Source organism: Coenobita brevimanus, chromosome 91 (genome assembly GCF_032717465.1).
Source record: "Coenobita brevimanus isolate Jiangsu-jjx chromosome 91, ASM3271746v2, whole genome shotgun sequence".
NCBI classification, from domain to species: Eukaryota; Metazoa; Arthropoda; class Malacostraca; order Decapoda; family Coenobitidae; genus Coenobita; species Coenobita brevimanus.
In genome coordinates this window covers 2642574-2668027 of record NC_137044.1, presented here as the reverse complement: position 1 = coordinate 2668027, position 25454 = coordinate 2642574, and the positions used below count along the sequence as shown (strand labels likewise).

General features: G+C 40.3%; 1 protein-coding gene across 1 annotated transcript; it reads left to right on the top strand.

Moving 5' to 3' along the window:
- Positions 1-17009, top strand: LOC145411837 (proclotting enzyme-like). The gene is made up of 8 exons (XM_080281796.1): positions 1-18; positions 3839-3895; positions 4834-5024; positions 8061-8197; positions 11315-11472; positions 13015-13110; positions 14795-14946; positions 16474-17009. The coding sequence occupies exons 2-8, from the start codon at positions 3844-3846 to the stop codon at positions 16630-16632; spliced, it is 945 nt and encodes a 314-aa protein (XP_080137922.1). The 5' UTR covers positions 1-18; positions 3839-3843; the 3' UTR covers positions 16633-17009.
- The last annotated feature ends 8445 nt before the right edge of the window (positions 17010-25454 follow it).

Genomic DNA, 25454 nt, shown 5'->3' with positions numbered 1-25454 from the left:
TGGTGTTTACGTGGGAAGGTGTGTGTGTAACTGCCTCTTGGATTGTCCTACTCGGTACTCCTTATTTTTTGTTACTTAACCAAAGCGGCAAATGTACTGGACGTCCAACAAGCGCTCGTGAATTAAAACAAAATTATTAAATGTAAACTGCTTCACGTACTTAAAATTTTCTTTTTCCTCATATGAAAGAGTAACGCAAAGTTTTTTCTTAGAGGTTAATTGGTAATATCTTAGTATGGTACGTCGTTTACAAGTAAAAAAAAAAAAAATCTGTAAATCATGCAGGATTGTGGATACATTGTATGGTACTTTCCGCATGAGGATATGATTATTTCCACAGTTCTCTGAGCTCTTTGATTTTAATAAGTGAACGATCTGTTAACAACAAACCAAAACCTACATCACGTACAGTACTCGCCGTAACGTCGATTATGCTACTGGAGTTATTCAGTCGCTACAAATCAACGCATCACGCCTTGGAACAGACTCCCAGCTATGAACCCTTCAACCTAACGTCGCCTTTTTAAAAAGCTGGTTGCCATAAGACGATTTTAGTTAGAACACCCTAACAGTGAAGTTAATGAAGGCTCCACTAGCCTCTCCAGCTCGAAAAGTCCCCCTCGGCCGAAAACATGAAAGACCCCAAGAATCTAACGAGAAATAAGCCACACGACTGACGGGGTTAGTAAGTGCAACGCATTAAAAAAACCACTTGTGAGAGTGTGCTTCATTAACCTCATTAGTCCGATGCTGTTTTACATCATTCTCGCCATGAACCTTCTCAGTTCAATGACATTTTTCCTGTTAATCCCTTCAGTCCAGTTATTTTACTTTATTGTGCTATTAACCACTTCAGTCCGGTGTTATTTTATTTTTTGCTATTAATCCCCTCAGACCATCGTTCTTTTGTTTTTGCTGTTAACCCCAAGTCCAGTGACATTTCATTTTATTATTGTTATCTACATATGATTATGCTCAAATTATTTTTTTTAAGGGTTATCGGCTTTCACATAATGCCCCGAACACGAGAGGCATTCCTAAGCTGATTATATATATATATATATATATATATATATATATATATATATATATATATATATATATATATAACAAGAATAAAGTCGAATATTGGGTCATGGGGGGAGGGACTGACGAATGACTTAGGGCTATGCTTGTAGAGTTAGAACAACCTATGAACAAAATCAACCTCTTTAGTTCAATTACTTTATAATTGCCACCACTAGACGATTTAAATCAGTTTGAGGGACTTCGAATTAGAGGAGCTAAATGCACCCAAGGTTTGCCGCGTCACGGGTATTTGTGGTCTGTCCTAAGCTGAATAATATCGTCTGGAAGCAGCTAGAATAAAGCGAGGAAGGTATAAAATACGTGGAAGCCTCAGGGTCCTTCAGTTAATGGCTTTGGTGTGGTGAGGGAGAGTGACTTTTTGTAGTGTGGAGTGTGGTGTGTTATGTGATGTGGCTGCATTAAAAATCGTTTAAGTCCACAGGAAAGAGACATCTACCACCCGAAAATAGTTAGTAAGAGACAGACGGGCAGAGCCGCTCCCAGGGTCTAAAAATGCGTCATCGGATTGAAGCGGTGTACCTCTTTAATCTGATGACATTTTTAAAATTATTCCTGCTACATCTAGCCTTCATTAACCCCTTCACTACCAGGTACACTCCTAAGCTGAATAAAAAACTCTGGCACAGGGAATGAAGGTTTAATCTGGCTTGAGGAGTTGATATACTGTAATGATGGGGTAAGTTTATAAGTCTTAGTTCTTGGTATAATTAAGTATTCCATGCCCATAAATGCCGCTTGTGATGCTGTGTTCTTGACAAACAAGTGGCCTCGGGATATGTTTGTAAACACAGTAGGGAAAGCTGTCCTTATATAAGGTACATGTTGGGTATATCTCTGAGTGGTTGGCATAGTCACATACCGTACTGTAGCTTGATGCAAGTCGGAAGGTTCGGAAATATGACGCAGTCCTTGGATGTAATAGTACTGGGAGTTAGTAAATGGGAATTTTTCTTTTTTTTTTAGTTATCTTCATATATATATATATATATATATAGATATATATATATATATATATATATATATATATATATATATATATATATATATATATATATATATATATATATATATATATATATATATATATATATATATATATATATATATATATATATATATATATATATATATATATATATATATATATATATATATATATATATATATATATATATATATATATATATATATATATATATATATATATATATATATATATATATATATATATATATATATATGTGTGTGTGTGTGTGTGTGTGTGTGTGTGTGTGTGTGTTTACCTAGTTGTGATATACGGGAAATGAGCTACGCTTGAGTGTGTGTGTGTGTGTGTGTGTGTGTGTGTGTGTGTGTGTGTGTGTGTGTGTGTGTAGTTATGTATATTCTGGTAGCCCACCTTCCCAATTGTTCACCGTGCATACCTGTGTTGTACCCATGTATAAAATAAGAGAAACATTACAGTACGTAGAACAAATACCAGGAAGTGCAATACACGTGAGGTATGCCTCACCTATGTATAGGCGTACAGAAGAGTAGTGATAGAGTAACCTACATAGAGAGACAAAGAGGTGTACAGTAGAAGAATATCCTAAATGACTGAGTACACACCGATACAAGATATACGGCAGAAGAATAAGTGACAGAGTACATACGAACACAATGTGAGGTGTGTGGCAGTCAGGCAGGAAGCAGGTATGTAGGTGGTGGCTACTGGTGGTGTCTGGCAGTCCTGGTGTGGGAATCCCGATCTGTCGCCTCAGTTTTTCCAGTCTATCTTCTGGCTGTTGATTCTTTCACCTCAGAGACGTCTTATAAACTGTACAATACTATCTGCGGATCCAGGCCGTTCGCAGGGTGTTTCTGGGGAGAAAAATGGACATGATCACACAGACCGGTTGGGGGAAGGTGGGAGAGAGGTGAAAACTATTTATTAACCTCTTCTTTAATTGACGTTATCTTCACCATTTTGCTAATACCAGACTATTTCACATAGATTAGGACTGACGTGTCATGGTAGTGAAGAGATTAAAAACAAGCCACTAACTCTATTTTCCTAGACATAATCTGTCATACAATATGATCGCTTGTTGGAAGCATTTATTACTGAGTCAATCATTGTGTTGAAGTGGCCAGCTTCTTCCCACCTTGGTTCCAGCGTGTGCAGGTATATTATTTTATAAAGGTTGGCTGTACCACGTGCCCTACCTGGATAAAGAACCATCATAATTTCATGTTCGAGTACTGGGAGTTTATCCTCTTGATCCCTTCCCCCCCCTCCCTCCCCCGTACAGTGGAAGACTATAAAATGAAAGAGATCTTGTGGAATGAAAATGCCAAGGCTCTTCCTATAACTGAATTAAACATACAGGAGTTAGGAAAACAAAAGTGCGTTGTGTGTGTGTGTGTGTGTGTGTGTGTACGTTCTAACCTGACGTAAATATTACCTGTTACACGTTTACAGGATCGTATCAAGCTTTTAATGCCTCCTTTTCCATTGAACTGTTCTCTCTCTCTCTCTGTATGTATATATATATATATATATATATATATATATATATATATATATATAGTCTTCCCCAGAGCTTTATCTGGTACTGTAGCTTCTTCTAAGTCAGATGCTCTCATAAAAAAAAGAGTGCATTACCTTCCACTGCAAACGTAGTGGACAACAGAATATGATTTCACGGTAAAATTATAATGCATTTGCACTTGTGAATATCATGAACTTTTTTTTTTTTTTGTACAGGTACAATGAAGTGGCTGTGTTCAGTTTTGTTACTTCAGACATGGGTGACTGCTCAAGGTGAGAAGAACGCCAGTAATAATACAGAAAAAATACATACGTATACCGTACACAAAATAGGTATAATTGTCCTCTATACTCAAGTCTTGTCACAGGTTTACTGAAAACTTTAATTGTGACTAGAATACATGAAATATAAGCATGATATTCCGTTAACACATGTTCAGCAAGAAACTGTATAATCATTTGAAGGTTGAGAGCTATTTTTTTTTTTTTTACTTGAAACTAGGCCTGTAGTGAAAGCAGTGAAATCCAAACTTTACGATCATTTTAATATAAAAACGACCGCCACCAGTTTTCCACCATTATAGGCTACAACTTGCAACTCATAACCTCCCTATCACACTCTGCAACACATACCTATCACACCCCGCAACTCGTAACCATACTATCACACCTGCAACTCACAGCCTTCCTCACAGCCTGCAAGTCACAGATATCATGTCACAGCCTACAACTCAAACCATCCTATCACAACCTACACCTCACTATCATCCTATCATAACCTGCAACTCATAACCTTTCTATCACAACCTACATCTCACAACCGCTATAGTATTTATTTTAATCCATGCAAAGCAGTAGTAGTAATAGTAACAGGTAGTAGTAGTAATAGTAGTTGGAACACTAAGCTTATCTGAATGTGAGTATAGTGGACTGCAGGCCTAAGTTACCTTTGTACTTCAGTCCACCATCTTCCTTTTGGGGAACAGGGAAGGAACTGAGGGACATTTGTTTGACCAGGCAGCTGAATCATTTGTTCATAAATGTGCCATGACGTGAAGGCGTCCCCATCAGCAACTGTCAATAGCAAAATGATAACATATAAAAGAATAGTGAGGTGAAATAATAATAATTAAAAGAAAATCGCTGAGGAAAAGGTTTTAGGAAATTTCATAAACTCATCCCCCCCCCCCCTCCCTGTTTTTTCCCGCCAGTTCCAGTTTTGTTCCCTGATGACAGAACCAGCATACGAGCTCAAACCCCACCTCCAGTCCCAACACAACCCCCTCCCACTGAAACCACATCTGCCAGCATCATACCGGAGGAGTGTGGGATCCCTGGACAACCGGGCAGGAGGGGGCCCCACTCAAGGGTACGCAGGATCTCTGGAGGCATTGAGATTAAGGTGAGTACTTCCCAGGCTCCTGTGACTCACTCTCAGATAAATAAAATAAACTAGGTTAATGGTGATCGTATTAACACTCAGGCATCTGTGACTCACTGTTAGCTATCCTGACCATGAGAGGACTGATGGCTACAGTATCAGCTCAGGATCTTGTGAATTAGTCTCCGATGAATGATGTCGTCTGGCGTTAGCTGCAATAGAAGAGAAAACTTGTTCTGATCATAAGAGGGTTAACGGTGATAGTATTTATTCATACATTCCCATGACTTACTCAGATTAAAAAAAATACCTTGTCATTAACTGGAATAAAATGCTAGAGTTGTTTTGTCTATGAGGGGGTAAATAAAGATAGTTTCTAATCCTTAATTCTAATGAAAGAGGGATTCCAGCCTGCATTTTCCATCCCCGTCTCACAGCGTCCGTTACAAAAGTCGCCACAGCATTCAGGGAAGTAAGCTTTGACATTCCTGACTTCATACTCTTCTATTATTTCCGGCTCAGGCGAAAGATGTCTTGTTCTGAATACCTCAGAAACTGGATTCATTTGCCTTTAAACTCGCCACAATCTCTACATGATTATCCAAACAGGCCAGTCTTCCATCTTCTCTCGGTATCCTTGAGGTCTGTCTCTTGTGAGCTATCTTGGACAAGTCACATTAGGCTACTTTCCCAGCAAAAATTAGATTTGCTGAGGTTAGATGTACTAAACCAACTAAACCAACTTCGTGCTATCTTTAACCCTACTCATTTGCTGACTCCACTAAAGGTCCTTATTTGCCTGTGTGGTGTGAATATCCAGCTCTCATGCATTGGGTACACGTCATATGCAGCATCATTCAATCATTCAATAGGATGGAGCCAAAGGTGTTTCATCTTATCAACTCCCATCTATTCACTGACTTATTTCATCCTTTCTCCTTTGCCTCAGTGTGAGCCTCTCTTCTGGCTCTGCTGTAGCCGCCGCTCTTTTGAACATTCTTCTTGCGTCCCTTATCTATTACAACATACATGCAGGACCCGCTTATCTACTCGTATGCACACTAACCCCCTTTTAACTAGAACTCTGACGCAAGTGTGAACCGGTGTTCTGCTTTCATGTACAGAATGCAGCTGGTCAATTCTGGAAGTAACTTTATCAGGCTGTCTTTTCCACTGCCCAGGCATCTCGTGTTCAGGCATCTCGTAATGAACGTATCAAGATTTTGGCTTCCACTTCCTTTTATTTAACTTTGGAAGAATATGTTTATTTTGCCGACTTTCAGATTTTATTTAATTCATATTTATCTTAAAACAATCAAATGATTCTACTCATACGATAGAAATTCTAGCTTGGACATACAAGGGTTTTCCTTAGTTAAACATCAAACGATTTTATTCGTGTGACAGAGTTTGTACATGTCAAAGGACAAGATAAATTTTAGAGCCAGACCATAGTTCACTAGCAAAATTATTCTCAATATCCTGTCTTAGCTAAGATTTGGGACAGAGGACAGCGCGGAATAATTCGTCACGTCGTCTTCCTGCACAAACAAAATCGGAGCGACATAAATGATCCTATGTTTGGTGAGTCTCGTCCCAGGTGTGGTTCGGTAGATGATCAACTGACAATGGGCCCAGTGACGAAAAAAATTGGAAAAGTACACAAGGAGTCCAGATACATTAATAAACGTATGATTAGCGCCTTTCATAATTACGTTATTCTTTTTCCAGGAAGGACAAGGAAAGGAAAGTGAAGCGTTCCCATTTCTCTTGCTCCTTAGAAAAAAGTTGCAAGAGGTATATAATCATAGGTTATGTTTGTGTTGTGGAGAAAGACTAAGGAAGATACAGCGCGAATCGTCCCACGGCTTCTATTGCTCTTTGATAATAAAATTCAAGTTCTTAGAAGGAACAGATCGTCAGTTTTTCTGTGAATATGGGTCCTGAGTTGGACGACGCCGGCCAAATGCCCCTATCTAATCCGGTAGAATGGAAAATATAGTAAATATGAGGTATAATGACAATAAACAGATATACTTCATTCAACTTGCAATATGGGGTCTGGTATCTTGCCCCACAAGTATTCATTGTCATATGCCTCTGTCGCATATGGGCTCTTAACCACACATAGTAACATCCACCTGTGTACTGACTATCACGGGTACGTCTTCAACATTTTGGTTATTTTGTTTATTCTCCCTGTTCATGTACGTATGTTGTCTAGTGGGAAATGGTTAGTCAAGTAATGCTTCATATTCCTTACTTTTATCTTTGCCACTAGGGTCTACTATGGTTCATAGTATTATAACTCCTAAGTCCTTATCCCTTTGGATAAATACTTTTCCAGGTAAGGTTAAATGATATATTTTACGCAGACTTTGGATGGAAATATCAGTACGGTATAATATATATATATATATATATATATATATATATATATATATATATATATCCATCATCCAATCCTACGTCGCCCTATGAGGAGCGTAGGAACCTGGGGATAGGCAAGTTGGTCCTGACATTTAAGATGAGAGTGACCAGCCTCACTCATCCCTGAGTGGCATTACATGAGCAGTAAACTCCAACCACCCCTTGGATATAAACCTTCACAGGCTCAATCCGATTGGGGCACCTTAATTACCCACTAACCCACAAGGCGCCACAATTTGGTTATGTGATTACCACCCAGAGTAATAAATGGTTTCCTGGTGTACAGGAAACCATTTGCCTTGCCACTCAGTGTAGAGTCACCCATAGGCTAAAGAAAGAATGAAGGAAAGAAAGACAGAAGAGGGAGTGTAAAGTCACCCGTAGGTAGAAGAAAGAGGAAAGAATGAAAGTATATATATACATATGTATGTGTGTGTGTGTGTATATATATATATATATATATATATATATATATATATATATATATATATATATATATATATATATATATATATATAATGCACACATACATAGAGAGAGAGAGAGAGAGAGAGAGAGAGAGAGAGTTTAGTTCTACCTCGTAAATATTATTATTGACCCTGGATGTGTATGCTATTATATGAACAGAAGGGTCGGTGGCCGTGGCTTGCAGCGATTGGCCTAAGAACTGGCAGTGGCTTTAAATTACTTTGCGGTGGCACCCTGATCACCCGCCGTCACGTCCTCACCGCAGCCCAGTGCTTCACACAACCCCAGGAAGCTCCGTAAGTTCATACATATTTCAGTATTTGGTATGGAAGGTGTTGGTCACAGAACCGCCCAACCTTAGATCTTGATCCACACTGTTATTTGTCTTACCATACGTTCTGCTATAGATAGGCATAAATCTAACCTAATGAACTAACATATTTTTGCTGTTGACTTTGAACACAGATTTGAGAGCCCGTTTCCTGCAGCTTTCGTACGCCCAACAGGTGGTCTCATACGCAGGCCCAAATACACATTCACATGTCACCACTTGGCCAGTAATAGCACAGTGTAAATTTATGCATGCTGTGGATTTTGTCTGGGACTGGTGTGATGGTCCTTTAATGGCCTAGCGATCTGAGGTGGTAATCAAAGTGAGAGACAGGTGCTTTGAGCTTAGCCTCCAGTCTGTAAGAGGTGCCACCAAAGGAGTACGCCAGTCACCTGCCTTGCCTCACCACCCACCACCATCTCTGTGACTAAAATGTTCACACCAGCAGAGCTTCCTCCCATTTTAATGCCTGTCTTCATAAGGTGCACAGTACTTCTCCCGCCATGCCCCACCACCATCACCATCGTAGCAGCCTGTCCTGCTCATTTTCCATTCACCCCACAGGTTTTCGCTCCCCCCTCCCCCATCGAATTTCTTGGAGTGGCATTTGCCTAACATTTACTGGTTCACCTACAAAACACATCCTCGCAAATTATGCTTCCCTAGCATTTGTCACTATAGCTTATTCGATCATCTCTGAGAAGAGACGATCCTTAAGCTTTAGAAAGCTGACAGCTGATTGGCTGTCCGAGGGCAGCCAAAAAAAATGACTCATTTTAAATTATTTTTATTATAAGGATTACAATAGCCATTTGACGGTAAGACTATCCAAATAAAATATTATTTAATAGTTTCTCCCATAGGTAAATTAAAAAACGGGGCCTTACGAACTTTATCAGATAACCTATTTACATGTGAAATTTTAAATTCTTGGGACAAGTCACAGCACATCCAGGTAAAGTTGTTTTTTGAGTACCTTCATTTTTGCCCCCCATGTTCGGGAAAAATTAAGCTAAATTGTCATTACTGCGACATTATGTAAATTCTAACCAAGTAAATCACCCGAATTCCACTGAAAAATGTCTGGCTGACACGAGTGAAGAAGCTATTTGTCACCATCATTTTTATACATCCCGCTTGTCACAGCATTGTAAGTTGTAACTAGATATTCGAAAGTGAAAAGTTAAAAAACTTACTGATGATGCGAAAGCAGAAAGCATAATGCATACTGATGAGACAGCAAAACACTCAAATAAATTTGAATGTTCGTCTGCTTAGGCAAGTGGGACATCCCACGAGCGGCCTATACCTCTTCCCCCGTCCCCGTGTCTACGATTCATCGAAATTCGGAGAATGCCATGTTTCATTGAAATTTCGATGTTTTGCTACGTTAGATTTTACATACTATAGCAGTTATGACATAATTTACCTTACTCTGCCAGAACATGAGAAAAACTCAAGGTACAAGTAAAACTTCACCTGGACATGTTTTGGTTTGTCCTGAGAATTCAATATTTCATACGTATTTAAGCCAGCTTATAAACTATGTAAGGCCCCGTTTTTACACTAATCTATGCAGATAACTATATATAATGTATTATTTGGGCAATCATATCGACAAACGGTTATTGTAACCAAAATAATAAAAATAATTTTAAATGCGACGTTAATAATGAATGCACTTGGACAACCAATCAGCTACCAGCTTTCAAAAGTTTAAGGCTTGTCTCTTCTCAGAGAAGATCGAATAAACTATAACATCCGCCATTGCAGCTCCTTATAGGGTTTTACTGGAAGGACTGGTATAATGCACACTAGCCTCCCAAAGCATTGCGCTGGGGAAAAGGGATAATATTCTAAATGATCAGTATGACCAGTGATGTTCCAAAGACGCACTTTCGCATCATCAAACATATGTACTGTGCATTCTCCTTCTCTCTTGTATTTAATTATCCATGGCTTTTACATTTTAGGTCGCCATCTACAGAGAGTCATTTGTTTGGTCTAAGGTCATCAATAGTTGGTCCGTCAAGGTCTGAGGTCACATATTTTTTTCATTTCTTTCCATGTGTGTGTTCTTACCTTACCTAATTGTTCTTACCTAATTGTATCTTTACAGGAATGAGTCAAGCTCGTATTGTCCCGTGTCTTAGACCATATTTATCGTACATATCCTTAAATTTGTGAATTGTTTTGGCACACACTATTTCATTCGGTAGTGCATTCCATTGATCAATTGCTCTGTTTGGGAAACTGAATTTCCTTACGTCTTTATCACCTCTCTTTTTATGCAGTTTTTTGCAGTGTCCTCTTGCTGATGCTTCTCCATATGTTAAGTAATCATTTATGTCTATTTTCTCCTTCCCTGATATGCACTTATAAAGCATTATCATGTCACCTCTTTTCCTTCTCTCCTGTAGTGTTGGTAGATTCAGTTTATTTAGTCTTTCTTCATAGCTTAGGTCCCTTAAGCTTGGTATCCATCTTGTAGCGGCCCTTTGAACTTTTTCAATCTTGTCTATATGCTTTTTGAGATGAGGACTCCAGACTACTGATGCATATTCCAGGGTTGGTCTAATGAATGATGTTATTATCCTTTTTAGCATGTCTTCATTTATGTATGTGAATGCTATTCTCATATTTGCAAGCAGTGTATACATGTTCCGTACCTTCTCGCTGATGTGGTCAGCCGGAGATAGTCTGTTATTGATAATCACACCTAGGTCTTTCTCTCTTTCTGATGTGTATAGGGTTTTATTTCCTAACTTATAATCCCAATCAGGTCTTTTTCCACTTTTACCAAACTTGATTACATGACACTTGTCCACATTGAATTCCATTTGCCATGTACTACTCCATTCATGAAGTTTATTTAATTCTTCTTGTAGCTCCCTACAAGAGTCTGTGCTAGTAATTCTCCTTTGTGTGTGTGTGTGTGTGTGTGTGTGTGTGTGTGTGTGTGTGTGTGTGTGTGTGTGTGTGTGTTTATTTATTTACGTTTTATCTCTAACAACACCTGACGACTTTTAAGTGAGGCTTCTCACAACGAAGGTGTAAATAAAGTCAAATTTTTACTACACAGATATGTAGTTCGACTCGGGGAGCACAACATATCTAAGCCCTACGATGCTAACCGTCAAGATTTCTCCATAGCCAAAACAGTTGATGGCGGATACAAGCAAGAAACCCAAGAGAACGACATCTTGATCATCACCCTGGATGGCTCTGTCAACTTCGGGGGTGAGTAGCTGGAGTTACTCGTTTGTCGAGACCCACATTCAGTATGAAGAAAGAGTATAGTAGGTACATACTCGGCCGATAGTTCGTTTACGTTTTTGAAGTTCCTTTCCAAGTGATGTCAGATTCCAGCCCATTTGCTAGTTGTTAATCTTATTAACAAAATCTCTTTAGGTTTTGGTTTCCCTTACATTTCTGAGATTCCCAGTTATTCTGTAGAGACTCTATCCGACTTGTGTGTAGTCGATTCATTAAAGTAGATTAGATTTTGTCACGGTTAAAAAATTATATAAAGGAGTTCATGATGACAGTGATTAAAAACTATGGTGTATCCCGACCTTGGGCAGAACCAAAGTGCAGGGAACATGTTGCACGCTAAACACCAGGTCCAGACACAGGTATCTTATTATATTAACCAGTGGTGGATCCAGTTTAAGAAAATAATTAGTGTGGGACCTCACTGAACCATTTGCGCGTGAACAAGGAACGAACCAAAAAGGTTGTGGATCTTCCGTCAATTTGGAAGGAAACGAGGGAGATCGAGGAAGAATTTGTTGATGAGAAAGTGAATTTCAGGCGATGGAACATGTGTAGGGACAAAGCCCATCATGTGCAGGCTTTGTTTTGTTGGAAGAACACCATCCTAAAAACATGAAAGCGTGACAGACAAGGAAATAATCCCTGATAAATACCTGGTCACCCCAAGATCTCGGTAAATATCCTAAACTTCCTTAAGGAAGTCTCCTTGGGCCTATCCAAAATTAGGTTTACCCACTCGATCTTTTAAAAATTCTAGCTAAGGTCTTGTTAGTCAATAGAACTATCTAATTGCGACAGATCATCACAACCAGGTCTTAAAATATATCCACAAAAAATCGGAAACGAATCTTATGAGAGGTGTTACTAGCTTAAATGCCTTAAACAACGTCCATGAAAGCGCTTGTCAAGAGAAAATCATGGAAAAATCATGTTATGTAGTCAAGCATACTCGCAAAACTCTCTGCAATCCAACGACGTCCTTTATGCTTTATTTTTGTCACTTCCAGATGATTATAGCCATCGATTTTATGAAACCCTTGTGTGGAGGAAGCTGATTAAGGCACTACCTATCGCCTCCAATCTGAAAAGCTGCTACTGACCTTGAAACTGTTTAGAGATGGCAAAAATAATATTGATTAGTTATCACAGGGAAGTGGTTAAGTCAACTCATAATTCACATTTGGGAATTGGCAAAGACAAATCATATCATGAAACACATCGCTTAGCATTGACGAATTAGAGGATCGATGCTAGGGCAGATGAAAGGAAACCGACCATATGTGCACTAACTACCACTACATACTAGGTATACACAGTGTACAGTATACTGCCTATGCTGATACTAAGGCAACCTAAATATCACCATGGCGTATTCTACTGCATCTCTCGTAAAATGTCCCGTGCGCCTATAACTATAATGTCCCTAGTTAAAAAAAAAAATGTGATGTAATATGTAAGAGTCTGGGTTAAAAAGCATTACACTAATATGGTTTATTTGTTCTACAGAGTTCATCCAGCCAGCCTGCCTTCCTTTCCATGAACGAGAAAATGACTTTCGAAGAAGGATGCTTGCAGTTGTTGGCTGGGGCAATACAAGGTTTGGTAAGGCTTAAGCTTTTTATATATTCTACGCTATGAATCATGATATTGAGGCAGGTAATAGAATGCTAAGTACTCCATTTGTAAAGGCCATGAATGAGTGTGTTTTGAAATCACAGCGCCATCCTTAAGTACTCTCCGTATGTTAAAAAAGATGATGAAACTGGCTGTTATTTACCCCTTTCAGTTCACTTGTCATTTATTTTTATTGTTACTACCACCACATGACTGACTGGAATCGTCTAATGATAGCAACAGCAACAGAGAAAAGACGTGATGGTAAAGACGTCATGGCACTAAGTAGTTAAGGGAAAGTAAAAACAGGGGTAGCCTATGTTTTGCAGGGACGATCAGTCTGCTGGTCTGGGCGTGGGTTTGGTAGTGGTAGTAGGAAACGAATGATATTGAAGACATTGATAACGCTAACTACGCCATCTCAACCATGCACGACAAATCGCCGGGTGGAGTGAAAGAGGAGTGTTATACACATACAGATATGGTGTGTAACCATGCCCCAGTGATATGGCGTGTATGCATGCCCCAGTGATATGGTGGGTAGGCATGCCCAGTGATATGGTGTGCAGGCATGCCCCAGTGATATGGTGTGCAGGCATGCCCCAGTGATATGGCGTGTATGCATGCCCCAGTGATATGGTGGGTAGGCATGCCCAGTGATATGGTGTGCAGGCATGCCCAGTGATATGGTGTGCAGGCATGCCCCAGTGATATGGCGTGTCGTCATGTCCAAGTGATTTGGGGTGGGACTGCTTTCACTAATAGTTCTTAAATGTTCCGACTACCCTTACTGGCATGTGCCACTGGCTTACTGCTGATGGAATTGAGGCTGGCTTGGTCATCTCATGTTGGCATCAAGCCTGTTTTTAGTGCCGCTTACAAATGTTTGACTAAGTTGCACAATGCATATCCCGGTATGCGTGCAGCCATACAAACCTCTTCCTCCCACCCTTCTCATATAAGTACCTCCCTGTTAGCTTTCTTTCACTCCTATTCCAATGACCTTACCAGACCTGACCTTAACCATCGGAAATTGTCCTCCTCCCCCCCTCCCCATTATTGTCAGGGCATGAGATGGTTCTGTGAAAATGTTTGTCAGGGCTTACAGTCAATTGCTTTTAAGACAAATGCCCACAGCTCTTTTCCTGGCAGCAGTAGGGGGATTGTTTGACTAGGCAGTGAAGCTTCTACCAGTCCACCAAAACACACTTAAGGCCAAAGTTTGCCGAGATTAAGACCGATGGATGGGGCTGTCACTGCTGGGTTAGACCTCGTTAGCACTGGTTTATGTACTATCCGTCATTGCTCCTGTGAAAGATACAAAAGTTAAGTACCGAATGAATGTTAAGGTTAGGGCCCAAGATTGAAAAGGATGGGGTCAATGACAAGGTTAGTGTCAATGAATGACAAGCTTGCGGTTGAAGAGCGCGATGATGAAGACCAAAGGATGCAAAGTTGTGAACATTTGTCCCTTTTATAATATAGTGAATATTTGTCATCTTTTCTGTTAAAATTGTGAGCAATTGCCTTATGAGTTTTTGTCACAGAATTGTTTTGTCTGTTACTTGATAATGCTTGTTTAACGGAAGAAAAAACTTGTCAGAAATAGGTATGATAATATCAGTTAGCATTACTAGCCTAATCGAAGGACTTGCTTCTACCTACTTTACAGGGGAGGGTAACTTTACCACTGTGCCTCGGGAAACCGGCGTGCAGATTGTGGACAGAAACGACTGCAACTCGCGTTACCAAGCACTCCAAACAAAAGTAGTTATCGACGAGCGATATCTGTGTGCTGGTACAGGTGGCCGGGATGCTTGCAAAGTAAGTTTTAAAAGAACAAAAGTCCTTACCATAAAATGAATTAATGAAGAGAATTCTCTCAATATTTTGTTAATTTCTAATTCATGCCGTGTATCTAGTGTTTTCATTTTAGAACTGGCGACTGTTGACTTGTATAAGTTTTATTTTTCTAGATAGTGGTCTAGTGGCATGTATCTAGCGTAATGGACGAATTTGTTGCAAATTGTCACCTCTTTATTCAGCTTTTCGTGATTCATTTCATGGAACTGCATATTCCTGGGGTCTTCTGACACAGAACTTCTGACTAGTTTTACCTCAACCTTGAAAACATACACTAGTCACCTTCAGTCATTATCGTTGTTACTCATGGAGCAGCGCAATCGTTGTGAATCCGTGATGCATGACTTGATCCTGAGCGATACTGTAACTTTATTTTGGCCTAAAATACTGAGGGCCGAGATGTAGCGAGAGATTGCCACTAGAACATGATGCTAGTCACAAAGAAGTGCAATAGGAAGCATGTAGATTATTATTATTATTATTATTTTTTTTTTTGCCAGCGAGCCATGTGAAATAAGCTACATAATGATAATTCGGGCCTAGTTAAGGTGAACGAACTAAGTGACAACCAAATGTTATGAACTAGCCGTACATACCACAAAAATAATGTTATGAACTAGCCGTACATACCACAAAAATAATGTTATGAACTAGCCGTACATACCACAAAAATAATGTTATGAATTAGCCGTACATGCCACAAAAATAATGTTATGAACTAGCCGTACATACCACAAAAATAATGTTATGAAGTAGCCGTACATACCACAAAAATAATGTTATGAACTAGCCGTACATACCACAAAAATAATGTTATGAACTAGCCGTACATACCACAAAAATAATGTTATGAACTAGCCGTAGGCCTACATACCACAAAAATAAGTGCAGTGCTTAAAATAGACCAGCAGGTGATACACACTCCACAGTGGTGGAAGTTGTCCTGCCTCAGTGTTATGTAGGGTTTTTACTTCACTTTAACTTATACACAGAGAAACACATACAGGGTGGCCAGCAAATAGCACTCCACTAGCAACTTCCCTTGGCATCCAGTGTGTTGTAGAAACTGCTCGCTCTACTCGTGTGGGCGCGGATGTGGCAGTAAGAGAAGAAAATGAATAAACGATGTAATCAGACACTGGTTAATATAGTTTACTGAGCCGTCCCCACATCACACGATAAATCGCCCGACGGAGTGGATGGGGAGCGTTATATATGGGTCACCCTGTTCATATATTAAGAACGATGTGAGTAATTAACTGAAATAGCCCTTGAGCCGCGGCATCAAAAATTCACTTCTTTCTGATAATAATGTTCCAGTTAATATTAGAAACACTTACAGCACGCACGCAAGCACGCTCACACACACACACACACACACACACACACACACACACACACACACACACACACACACACACACACCTGTCCATACAGAAACCGGGCTATATTTACAAGATTTTACCAGTTCTTATGTTTTCGCACCAGGGTGACAGCGGCGGTCCTCTCAACTTCCTCGGCCCTGACGGGAGGTACTATGTGGTGGGCATAGTGGCTTTCGGAGCCGGGTGTGGACATCCAGACTTCCCTGGCGTCAACACCAGAGTCACCAGATACCTCGACTGGATCCTCAATAATTTAAATTAGTTTAGCTGGGCTCCACAATAATGTTAATAGAGTAGTAGTTGTAACCATAGGCGCATCTGAAATGTTAGGCCATCGCTTTAAGTTGCCTTCTTGCCGTCCACCATCGTCCTTTCAAGGGATGGGGAAGTAGTTGAGGGACTTCTTTTTTCTTTTTTTTTTTTTTTATAACTAGGCAGTTGAGCGCCAAATCATATTGGTGCCACCACATGACGGCATTCCTCTCGTGGTGAACATTGTCTGGTAAACCATAGATTGGACAGTTTCAATCACTGTCACCCACTGGGCCATTGCAAACAGTTAATTTGTAATTCATATGCAGAAATGCGAAAGTATAATGATTAAGGAACTGTTTGTAGGGAATGTGCCGGAAAATCTAGGTGAGTGAAGTTTTATTAAAGAAATAAAGTCTGTCATTTAACCTTTGTACAAAAGTAAATGTGACTGACGGGAGCAGAGCAATTATCGTGGAACGATGCCAACTGTTGTAGGAAAGGTACAGTACGAAGTTAAGCCGGATATAAACACACACGTTTATATTATTGAAATTAAATGAAATGAAAAGGTAGCACCAGGTAACAAGGACCATATGGCACTAAGTCGCATCACGGAGTGAAAATATGGTAAAGGATGAAAATTATGGTAAAGGAGGAAAATAAGGGAAATTATGGTAAAGGATGAAAATAAGGGAAATTATGGTAAAGGAGGAAAATAAGGGATATTATGGTAAAGGAGGAAAATAAGGGAAATTATGGTACAGGAGGAAAATAAACGAATGTATTTTCAGCACCGAAGAAGACTGAAACTGATGTTGTCTCGAGAAATAGCGAAGAGAAAGTAATGCGCGACGTCTATAAAGCGAAGAATAACCTGACTCCGCATAAAGACTTTCTACTGGATTATGTTTGTTGCTGAAGAGGCTACCTTTGAGTAAGGATAGTGGGTATCGAGAACCACTGGAGAACTGAGTGCTGGAAGGGCATGACTCGGGCAAAGAAGAACGGCGGCGAGGGAAGGGGGTTTCTTCCCCTGGAGGCAAAGGAAGGTCTAAAAGGGATTTGACGATAGGCTCACTTGAAGTTGAGGTGGGGGAAGAAGAGAAAGGTGGAGGTAACGGAGAGATTACGGATGAAGTTGAGAATGTAGAGGCTGCAGCCTCAGGGGGAGGAGGAGTGGAAGGAAGAGTGAGAGGAGGGGAGTGAACATCGGCAGAAACGGTAATTGTAGAAGTGGAAATGGGGACGGTTGCAGCAGTGGTTGGAACTAACGATGGTGAAGAAGTATCCTGAAGAAACCGTGTAACTTTCTGGATAGTCTCGGGAGAACTGTCACCCGAAGATGCATGACGAAGTGGACGGAAGTCAGATCTGGAGAAGAGAGGAGGCATGCAGCGCTTTTGGGGAACAGGACGCGACCCACGATGGGCTTTACGTTTCTTGACCGACTGAAGGGGAATGGCAGGGTGGGAGGGGCGTGACCCAGAACGGGAAGGATGTGACACGGGCGCGGAAGTAGATGACGACGTAGGTGGGGTAGAGGAAAGAGAGGTGGAAGTAGAGGAACCGATAACTGAAAAGGAATTTGATAACGGAATAGGGGTGGACGAAGAAGAGCAAGAGGTGGTTGAGAGAGAAACGAACAAAGGTTGGGCCGCTGGAAGAGAACAAGAAGGCTGTACAGAAAACGAGGGAGAGGACGAAAAAATGACAAAGACATCTGAAGTTGCAACAGAAGAATAGAGACGATAGGCTGTGGCAGTAGCATCTGTATAGCCTTGATGTCGTGCTTCACGGCAACGACGATCAGTAGCGGTATGGTCACCTCTACAATTAGGACAGCAGTGATGATCCGAGGGGCATTCATCAGCCTTATGATCTCAAGATGAACAAAGGCGGCACATAGGAGTGGATCTGCAAAATTTCAGGGGGTGTCCAAACTTCCAGCAAGCACGGGATTGACGAGGAACTGGGGGAGATTCTTTAACGTTTAGTTTGAGACCACCAAGTATAACAGTGGTAGGTAAGGTATTGAAAAAGTTTTATATAGGGCTACTTACATGTCTGAATGGGTTCAGCTTTGGGGTTATCTAGGGTTGCTTCTGGCACCTCATTCCCAATAACAGCCACTTCTTGGCACTCATCTGAGTCATCTTTGGAGGTGCAGGTGCGAAAGAATTTCCTTATGTCACCCTATCCCTGAGGATTTTTAGATGACCTTTTCATCACCTGAGTGGCTGATGGCTGACATCCGCAAATGTATTATTGTAGAATAGCCTATAAAAGGGAAATGACATTCAGATCTGACAGTCGAGTGTCGACTGAACCAAGTACTGCCGACTCTTTGTATAAAGTATAGGCTAGATCTCATATCCGTAAAAACAAAAATGAACAGGTAAAGTGAAGTGGCTAGCAATATGCCGGAACGTAATAACGTCTATACAGCCACTGAAACCAATACATTCAAATAAAGCCGAAAACAACACAGGATTTAACCACAGTTCACAGACACTTCTCAGTGTAAACAAACATTCCGAGTTTCGATGCTCTGAACATTCTAATTTGTGAAAAATTGCAGAGATCAGATATTTTAGACTGCATAATCCAATTTTAAAGCTCCGTGATTAATATATACCATATTATATATTGTAAATATATAATAAGTTTGATAAATTTAATACAATCTTGCATTCTTTGTGCAATAAATATATTTCAAAGAAAACCAAGCTTGGAAAAAGTATATGGGAAACTAATAAATTATAACTATTATGATTTGAGTCATAGGTTTATGTAAATTGTGAATAACTTATCACATTATATAGCTATAAATAATATTGTATTAAACTAATATGGATGCACGAATAAAAGTGGATTGGCGGTAGGGGGTTGGGGGAAAGCTAGGTGGGCCAATGCCGAGCTGCAAGCATACTATGTAAGCTGGTGATTTTTTATTATTATTATTTTGGGAGGCTGCAATTTTGGGGGGGCTGAGTCCTTGATTTGGGGGGCTAAGCCCCCCCCCCTAGTCCCCCCTTGATGACGCCACTGAGAATGTCTCATACAGGACTGGTGTATTGGTATTAGCGGGAGTATTTTTACATGTCGGCGGGTCTTCTGGTAGATCAGTAAAGCCTGAAATTCAAATCAAACTGGGCCCTGCCCCAGCCGGAATTTGAACCTGGGTACAAATTAACTCCCTAAGCCTGATGACGTACTTTTCTAATTTCATTATTGCCACCACCAGACGATTTTATTTAACCCAGAGGAGACCTCCAGTAGCGAAAATCCTCTCCAAAGTTGAAATTATCGTCTGGTGGTTGCAGAAACAGACAGTCGCCTGACATGTCATAAGAAACTGTGAAGCATCATATGAAACGTAAGTAAAAGAAAATGTCTGACAATATTTCTCCGGCCGGCATAAAAAAAAAAAAAAAAAAATCAGGTACAACAAATAATAGTAAAACGGAAGCAACACTAGTCCTATGCACTCTGAGAACATAACATTTTACAGTCTTTTATTTTATTCTTGTGGCCTCTACCTTACCAGGTGAGGATGAAGAGGTTTAAAAGAATATGTCTTCAAAACGATTTTACTGTGCTTTGGAGATACAATTTTCTAGTGACAGGATTAGAAAGTCTATATTAACTTCTTCGCAGTCTGATTTCTTCTTCTAGGCTATAGAAAGTCATTTGAACGAAGCAAGATTAAAATACGAAAAAGGGCCTCCGTTATCCTCTGCACAGCCTGAACAACCGTCTGGACGTAGCTTGATTGGTCAGTTGGTAGAAACATAGGAAGGGAGGAACGGTCGACGTCGGTGGGTGGGCCTTGAACTATTCATGCAGTGAAACCAAACTTCAAATCTGATGCAAAAGGAAATAAAAGCAGGAATAAACATGGAAACATCAAGAAGGGAGGTAGGATGGATAAGAAGAGGGTAGTATGAAAAGAAAGACTGAAGACAAAAAGACCCCTTTTAGCTGCCTAGTGCGACAAGCAGGGATAGGCTACTAGGGAAGTATTCTCCCCTCTCTCCCGCCTCCCCAGGTGGTCCGCTGATACATACTTCTCTCATTTCTCTCCCTATTCTCCGGAAAGATATGATAGGCTGTAGAAGAGGGGTAACATCAGCCTGCAGTCCACTGGGTTCATATTCCGATGAGTGAGGTTCCAACTACTATTACTGATACCGTCACACATCATTCCCTAGTTAAATAAATCGTCTAGATATCACGAGTGAGCTCATATATGCGTCACCGGATCCAATGGATTCAGTATATAAAACCTATCCTTAACTAAATAAGTCAAGTGAAATGTAAAGCAAACTAAAAGGAAAACAATAAAATAGAACTATCTGAAAAAAAAAGAAGAAAAAAAAAGTGCATACTGAGATGGCCGACATACTTATCATCGCATAAAACTTCAGTAAATGGTAGGCTATTCGTCTTTCGCTAAATTACATTCTGGAGCAAAGCATGAAAAAGTACCACAAATAATAGCATATTAAATGTGATATTAATACAATAAGAATATACTCACCCTTATTCTCCACCAGCGTGTCTCCCCTCATTCACTTCAGCCGGGCAAATGAAAGGATCGAGCGTGTTCAGGGATTCAGAGGATTCGAAACAGGAGGGTGAACTTTGCGATGAAGAGTTCGAAGAGCAGATACTCATTCCTGTTCTGTGATTCTTTCTATCTTCAGATGGTTTCATATAAATTAGGAGACATTTAGAAAAAATGGGGTCAGACATAGCCTTCATTAACTTCCAAATTATGTCAAGCCTTAACTAAATTGAATAAAAGTGTCTGAATGGTGAACTCAGCACAGTAGAGTTCTCATAGCAGGTATTAACTCTCATGTGCGTACCTTCCCTATTTAATAGAGCTAACACTAGACGGCTTGATTCAGCTTACAGTGAGCCATAGAAGCCTGTTGATATAGATACTGTCACTGGTGTTTTAGGAAATATGAAATTCAGATATTGGAAACTGCACTGTACAAGATCTAGGCCTACTGAAAAAAGGTGAAGATCCAGTACGGTACAGTATATTCCGGCACTGTGTAGCCGATCACAGCTTTACTTATGTGTCCCACCATGAAATTCTCCCAACCCACCAACTTCCTTAACACAGGCACACCATCCAATAGGGGGAGGCATATTAAGTGCACAGAATGTTGGATACTAAGGTAACAAAACTGCTGAAAGCCAATCATCTCTTGTCTTAGCCAGTAGTTTAATGTTGAATAGCCTTCGGCCATCCCGTGTCACAGCCAACAAACGTAACGGGATGCCTGGGTTCTGCATCAATTACCGGCACAATACATTTAATTATGTCACTTCAGTGTTATGGGTTGAAAACTGCTCCCACACATGAATTACCTATCTCTTTAATGCCATTGCTTCTTTCCACCTCTTCTTGCAGTGAAGTCAAAACAAAGACTACTGAAAGCCTGGGTCTTCAGTCATTACCAGCTGACTGAATCATGTCAGCACTGAGGAGAGGGATGGTGTGACTAATTACACAGGGTTTGTATAACCTGGGATGTAGCTTCTCTTTAGCCATGGCTGAAAAAAAAAAAAAATGTGAGCGTGCCTCTCATGATTATCAATTAGCAAAAGACTAGCCTTTTCTGTCAGTAAGATTATGTTACAGAGGCTATGTTAGGTTATACCCTCTGGCTTTGGGGTATGCAACTGACTAATAAGTAAAGCCTGGACAGTCACACTGCTTTTTCTAGCACCAGGTACTTTTTCTTCATGGCAGTGTAGAAGTATTTAGACTGCATCAGAGTATAGTTATCACAGCACACAGTTTGTTCTATATTCCTCTCCTATAGGGAAGCCAGGACAGTACCAAGACCCCTATAGAGTCAAATGACAGAAGAGGTCAAGAGGCGAGAGCGAGGACAGTATGCAGTGATATTAGAAGCATCAGTGTACTCTGAAGGGTCTGGTAAAATAAGGATATAAATACAGACTGGGTAGTAAGGAGCTCCTGCCTTATTGCAATGAGTAAAGCAACAGACAGAAACATCGTCGTACAAAGCAAGACTAGTAAATGCGTGAACCTTTGTATCAGAAAGTAGGGCTTTCTCAGGGACATGTAGGACTCCATTTTCAGATCAAAGGTGCCTAAATTAAAAAAGAAAAAAAAAATACGAGGAGAAACTTTACAGGCTCAAACATTAGGCCCAAATCTTTCACTGTCTGAAGGACTTTATGCAGATGGTGTAAGTATTCTTTCCATGTTAGGGTGCAGTTATGGTAATAATTATATAAATACTATCTAGGTATGCCAGGCAAGTTTTCTGAATGAGCCACTTGAGGACAGCCTTTTGCTGAGCAAATGTAGTGAGGCATTACTTAAAACTGGTAAAACCTTCCCCTGCTAGTGAAAATGCCATTTTCTTCCCACCTTCTACTCTGCGGAAAACTTGCCAATGCTTCACTGCAGGCCTAGAGTATTAAGTTAACAGGTCCAGTTTAGAGATTCCACAGTTTCATCAATCCAAGGTAGAAGCTCCATGTCTTTAGCCTCACATTATGAGAACTCCCTATCTATCTATAACCAGAAGCCATAATCCCATAAGTGGTGGCTGTTTGTCTTTTGAGTTGGTTGTTTTACGGCGAGGGGCACCAACCCACTTGTTGACACATGGGGGAACATGTATGGGTTAGTTGTATGGTTACCACCAAGCGTTGTAAATGGTTTCCTAGCTTACTGGAAACCATTAGGCTTGTCACCTCAAAAGGAAAGAAGAGTAATAAAGTGACAGGAAGAGAGGAGGGCAGACACAGAAACAAAATGATAAATGTCAAGGAAGAAGTAGGCAGCACTACATCGTGAGTGGATGATGGTCACCATCACTTACCACCTATGAGAACTCTCAAAAGTTTAAAAAATATTTGGCGATGGCAAAAAAAAAAAAAAAAAAAAAAAAAAAAAAAGTTTCCAACCCTTTCACTACAAGAGGCCCTTCCTAAGCCAAACAAGACCATCTGGTAGAGTAAGAATAAAATAAAATACTTGCCATCATAGCAGTCGGATTAACAATAACATCATTTGTCTGATAGTACCCTGAGAAGCAAAACATGCTCTTCTTATCTCTGACCAGCACCAGGGGAGGACTATAGAATGGTGGTAGGCTCCAGAGGTCCGGCAGTCTAAAATATATATATATATATATATATATTTTTTTTCAAAAAGAAATATAAGAAATAAAAGCCAGAAGCCTGCAAACTGCTCTTTCCAGGGAAAATATTTGCAGGAGCCAAAATCAAGATCCTTCTCATGCATGAATGATATCTTGTGGCAAGACAGGTGAAAGGATGACCTACAGTACTATGTACGTTCCAAGGAGTGCAACGTGAGTAAGTCCAAGGCAGCTTTGTTTTTTGTGGAAATGTCAGCAAACTTCCCGGGAAAGCCCATAAGCTTGTGGTGACTTTAGGTCAGCGGCAAAGGCATGGAGGAGGGGGCGTGCCTGGAGGTGAATGAGGTGACAGTCACAAGTCCATGGGCTCAGTCTCCAAAATTAGAACCCCTTTAGTAGGATGTTCCTAATGACGTTTGTAATATAGAACGATTAACTACTCTGAGGCACCAGAATAACGCCAATATATCAGTTATTAATGGTGTGATTTGAAGGAAACTCTGTCCTACAGCTTAAATCTACATCAATCTTTTACTGCATTTGAGAAACTCCCCAACACTTGACTGTAAAGGAGACATGCTGGAAACTAAATACTGCCCTCTCACTAGTGTGATGCTATGTGGGCATCAGTTGGTCAACTGGATCGCCGCAGTGAACATGCCGTACTCAATAACTGACTGCATATTTTTTTTTTTTCTAAATTCATCTGATTTGAGATTTTTTCTTGGATGTGAATATATCTGGAAGGGAAAGGATTTGCAAACATGCCTTGCACATTTGATTCGCCAAAAGAAAACATTATGAGGAAGAAGGAAGAAAGGAAGGAGAGAATAATTAAGAACTAGCACCAAGCTATAATACGGCTATATGGCACTAAGGTAGAAGGGAGCGGCATGAATAATTCTATTAAATGTACGAAATGAAAAGCAGTAACAAAAGTGATAAAATTGGAAATAGAAACATTGGGAGACTCACCTTGGACATTGGTAAGTTGTGGGGGACGACATAGTGAGGAAAGGAAAGGAAAAGCTGAGAGACTGAGTTGGAGTGTAGACAAGCAATCAAGAAAAAGATGATGGGTTGTTGTAGGGCAGTTACAGTGTGAACAGACAGGCTGAGGGTCATGGCTCATTAGATGATCATGAGTGAGGCTGGTATAGCCCAAGTGAAGACGAGCAAGGATAGTCTCCCATCGATGATGTCATGTCATACCACCAATCACTACTCTTTTCCTCCTTCAACAGTTACTCCTCTTACATCACACTTCACCAGTCACCACTCTTATGTCACACTTCAAGTCACCACTCGCATCACGCTTTGTCACCACTCATCGCACTTCAGTAGTCACTGGTCATACTTTACCAGTCACTCTACCGTACCCAGGCTGTCAACTGTAACACGTGGTCGTTGCACTTAATCATCACCTTCCATTAATCTATTCAGAGGTATGCTTGTGGAATGAGAAATGTGTAATGGCCGTACTTTTGGAATTCAATGAATAATCTTTGTGGCAGGAGAGTTACATAGTGTGGGGTCTCCCCATGTGCAAGAATATGGTCAACAAGTATGCACCGCATATTGGAAATTTTGCATATTAGAAACCACTGAATCAATATACAGTATCTGTCTATTACCAGACTCCTTAATCCCGTTAGGGATGGCCACAAAC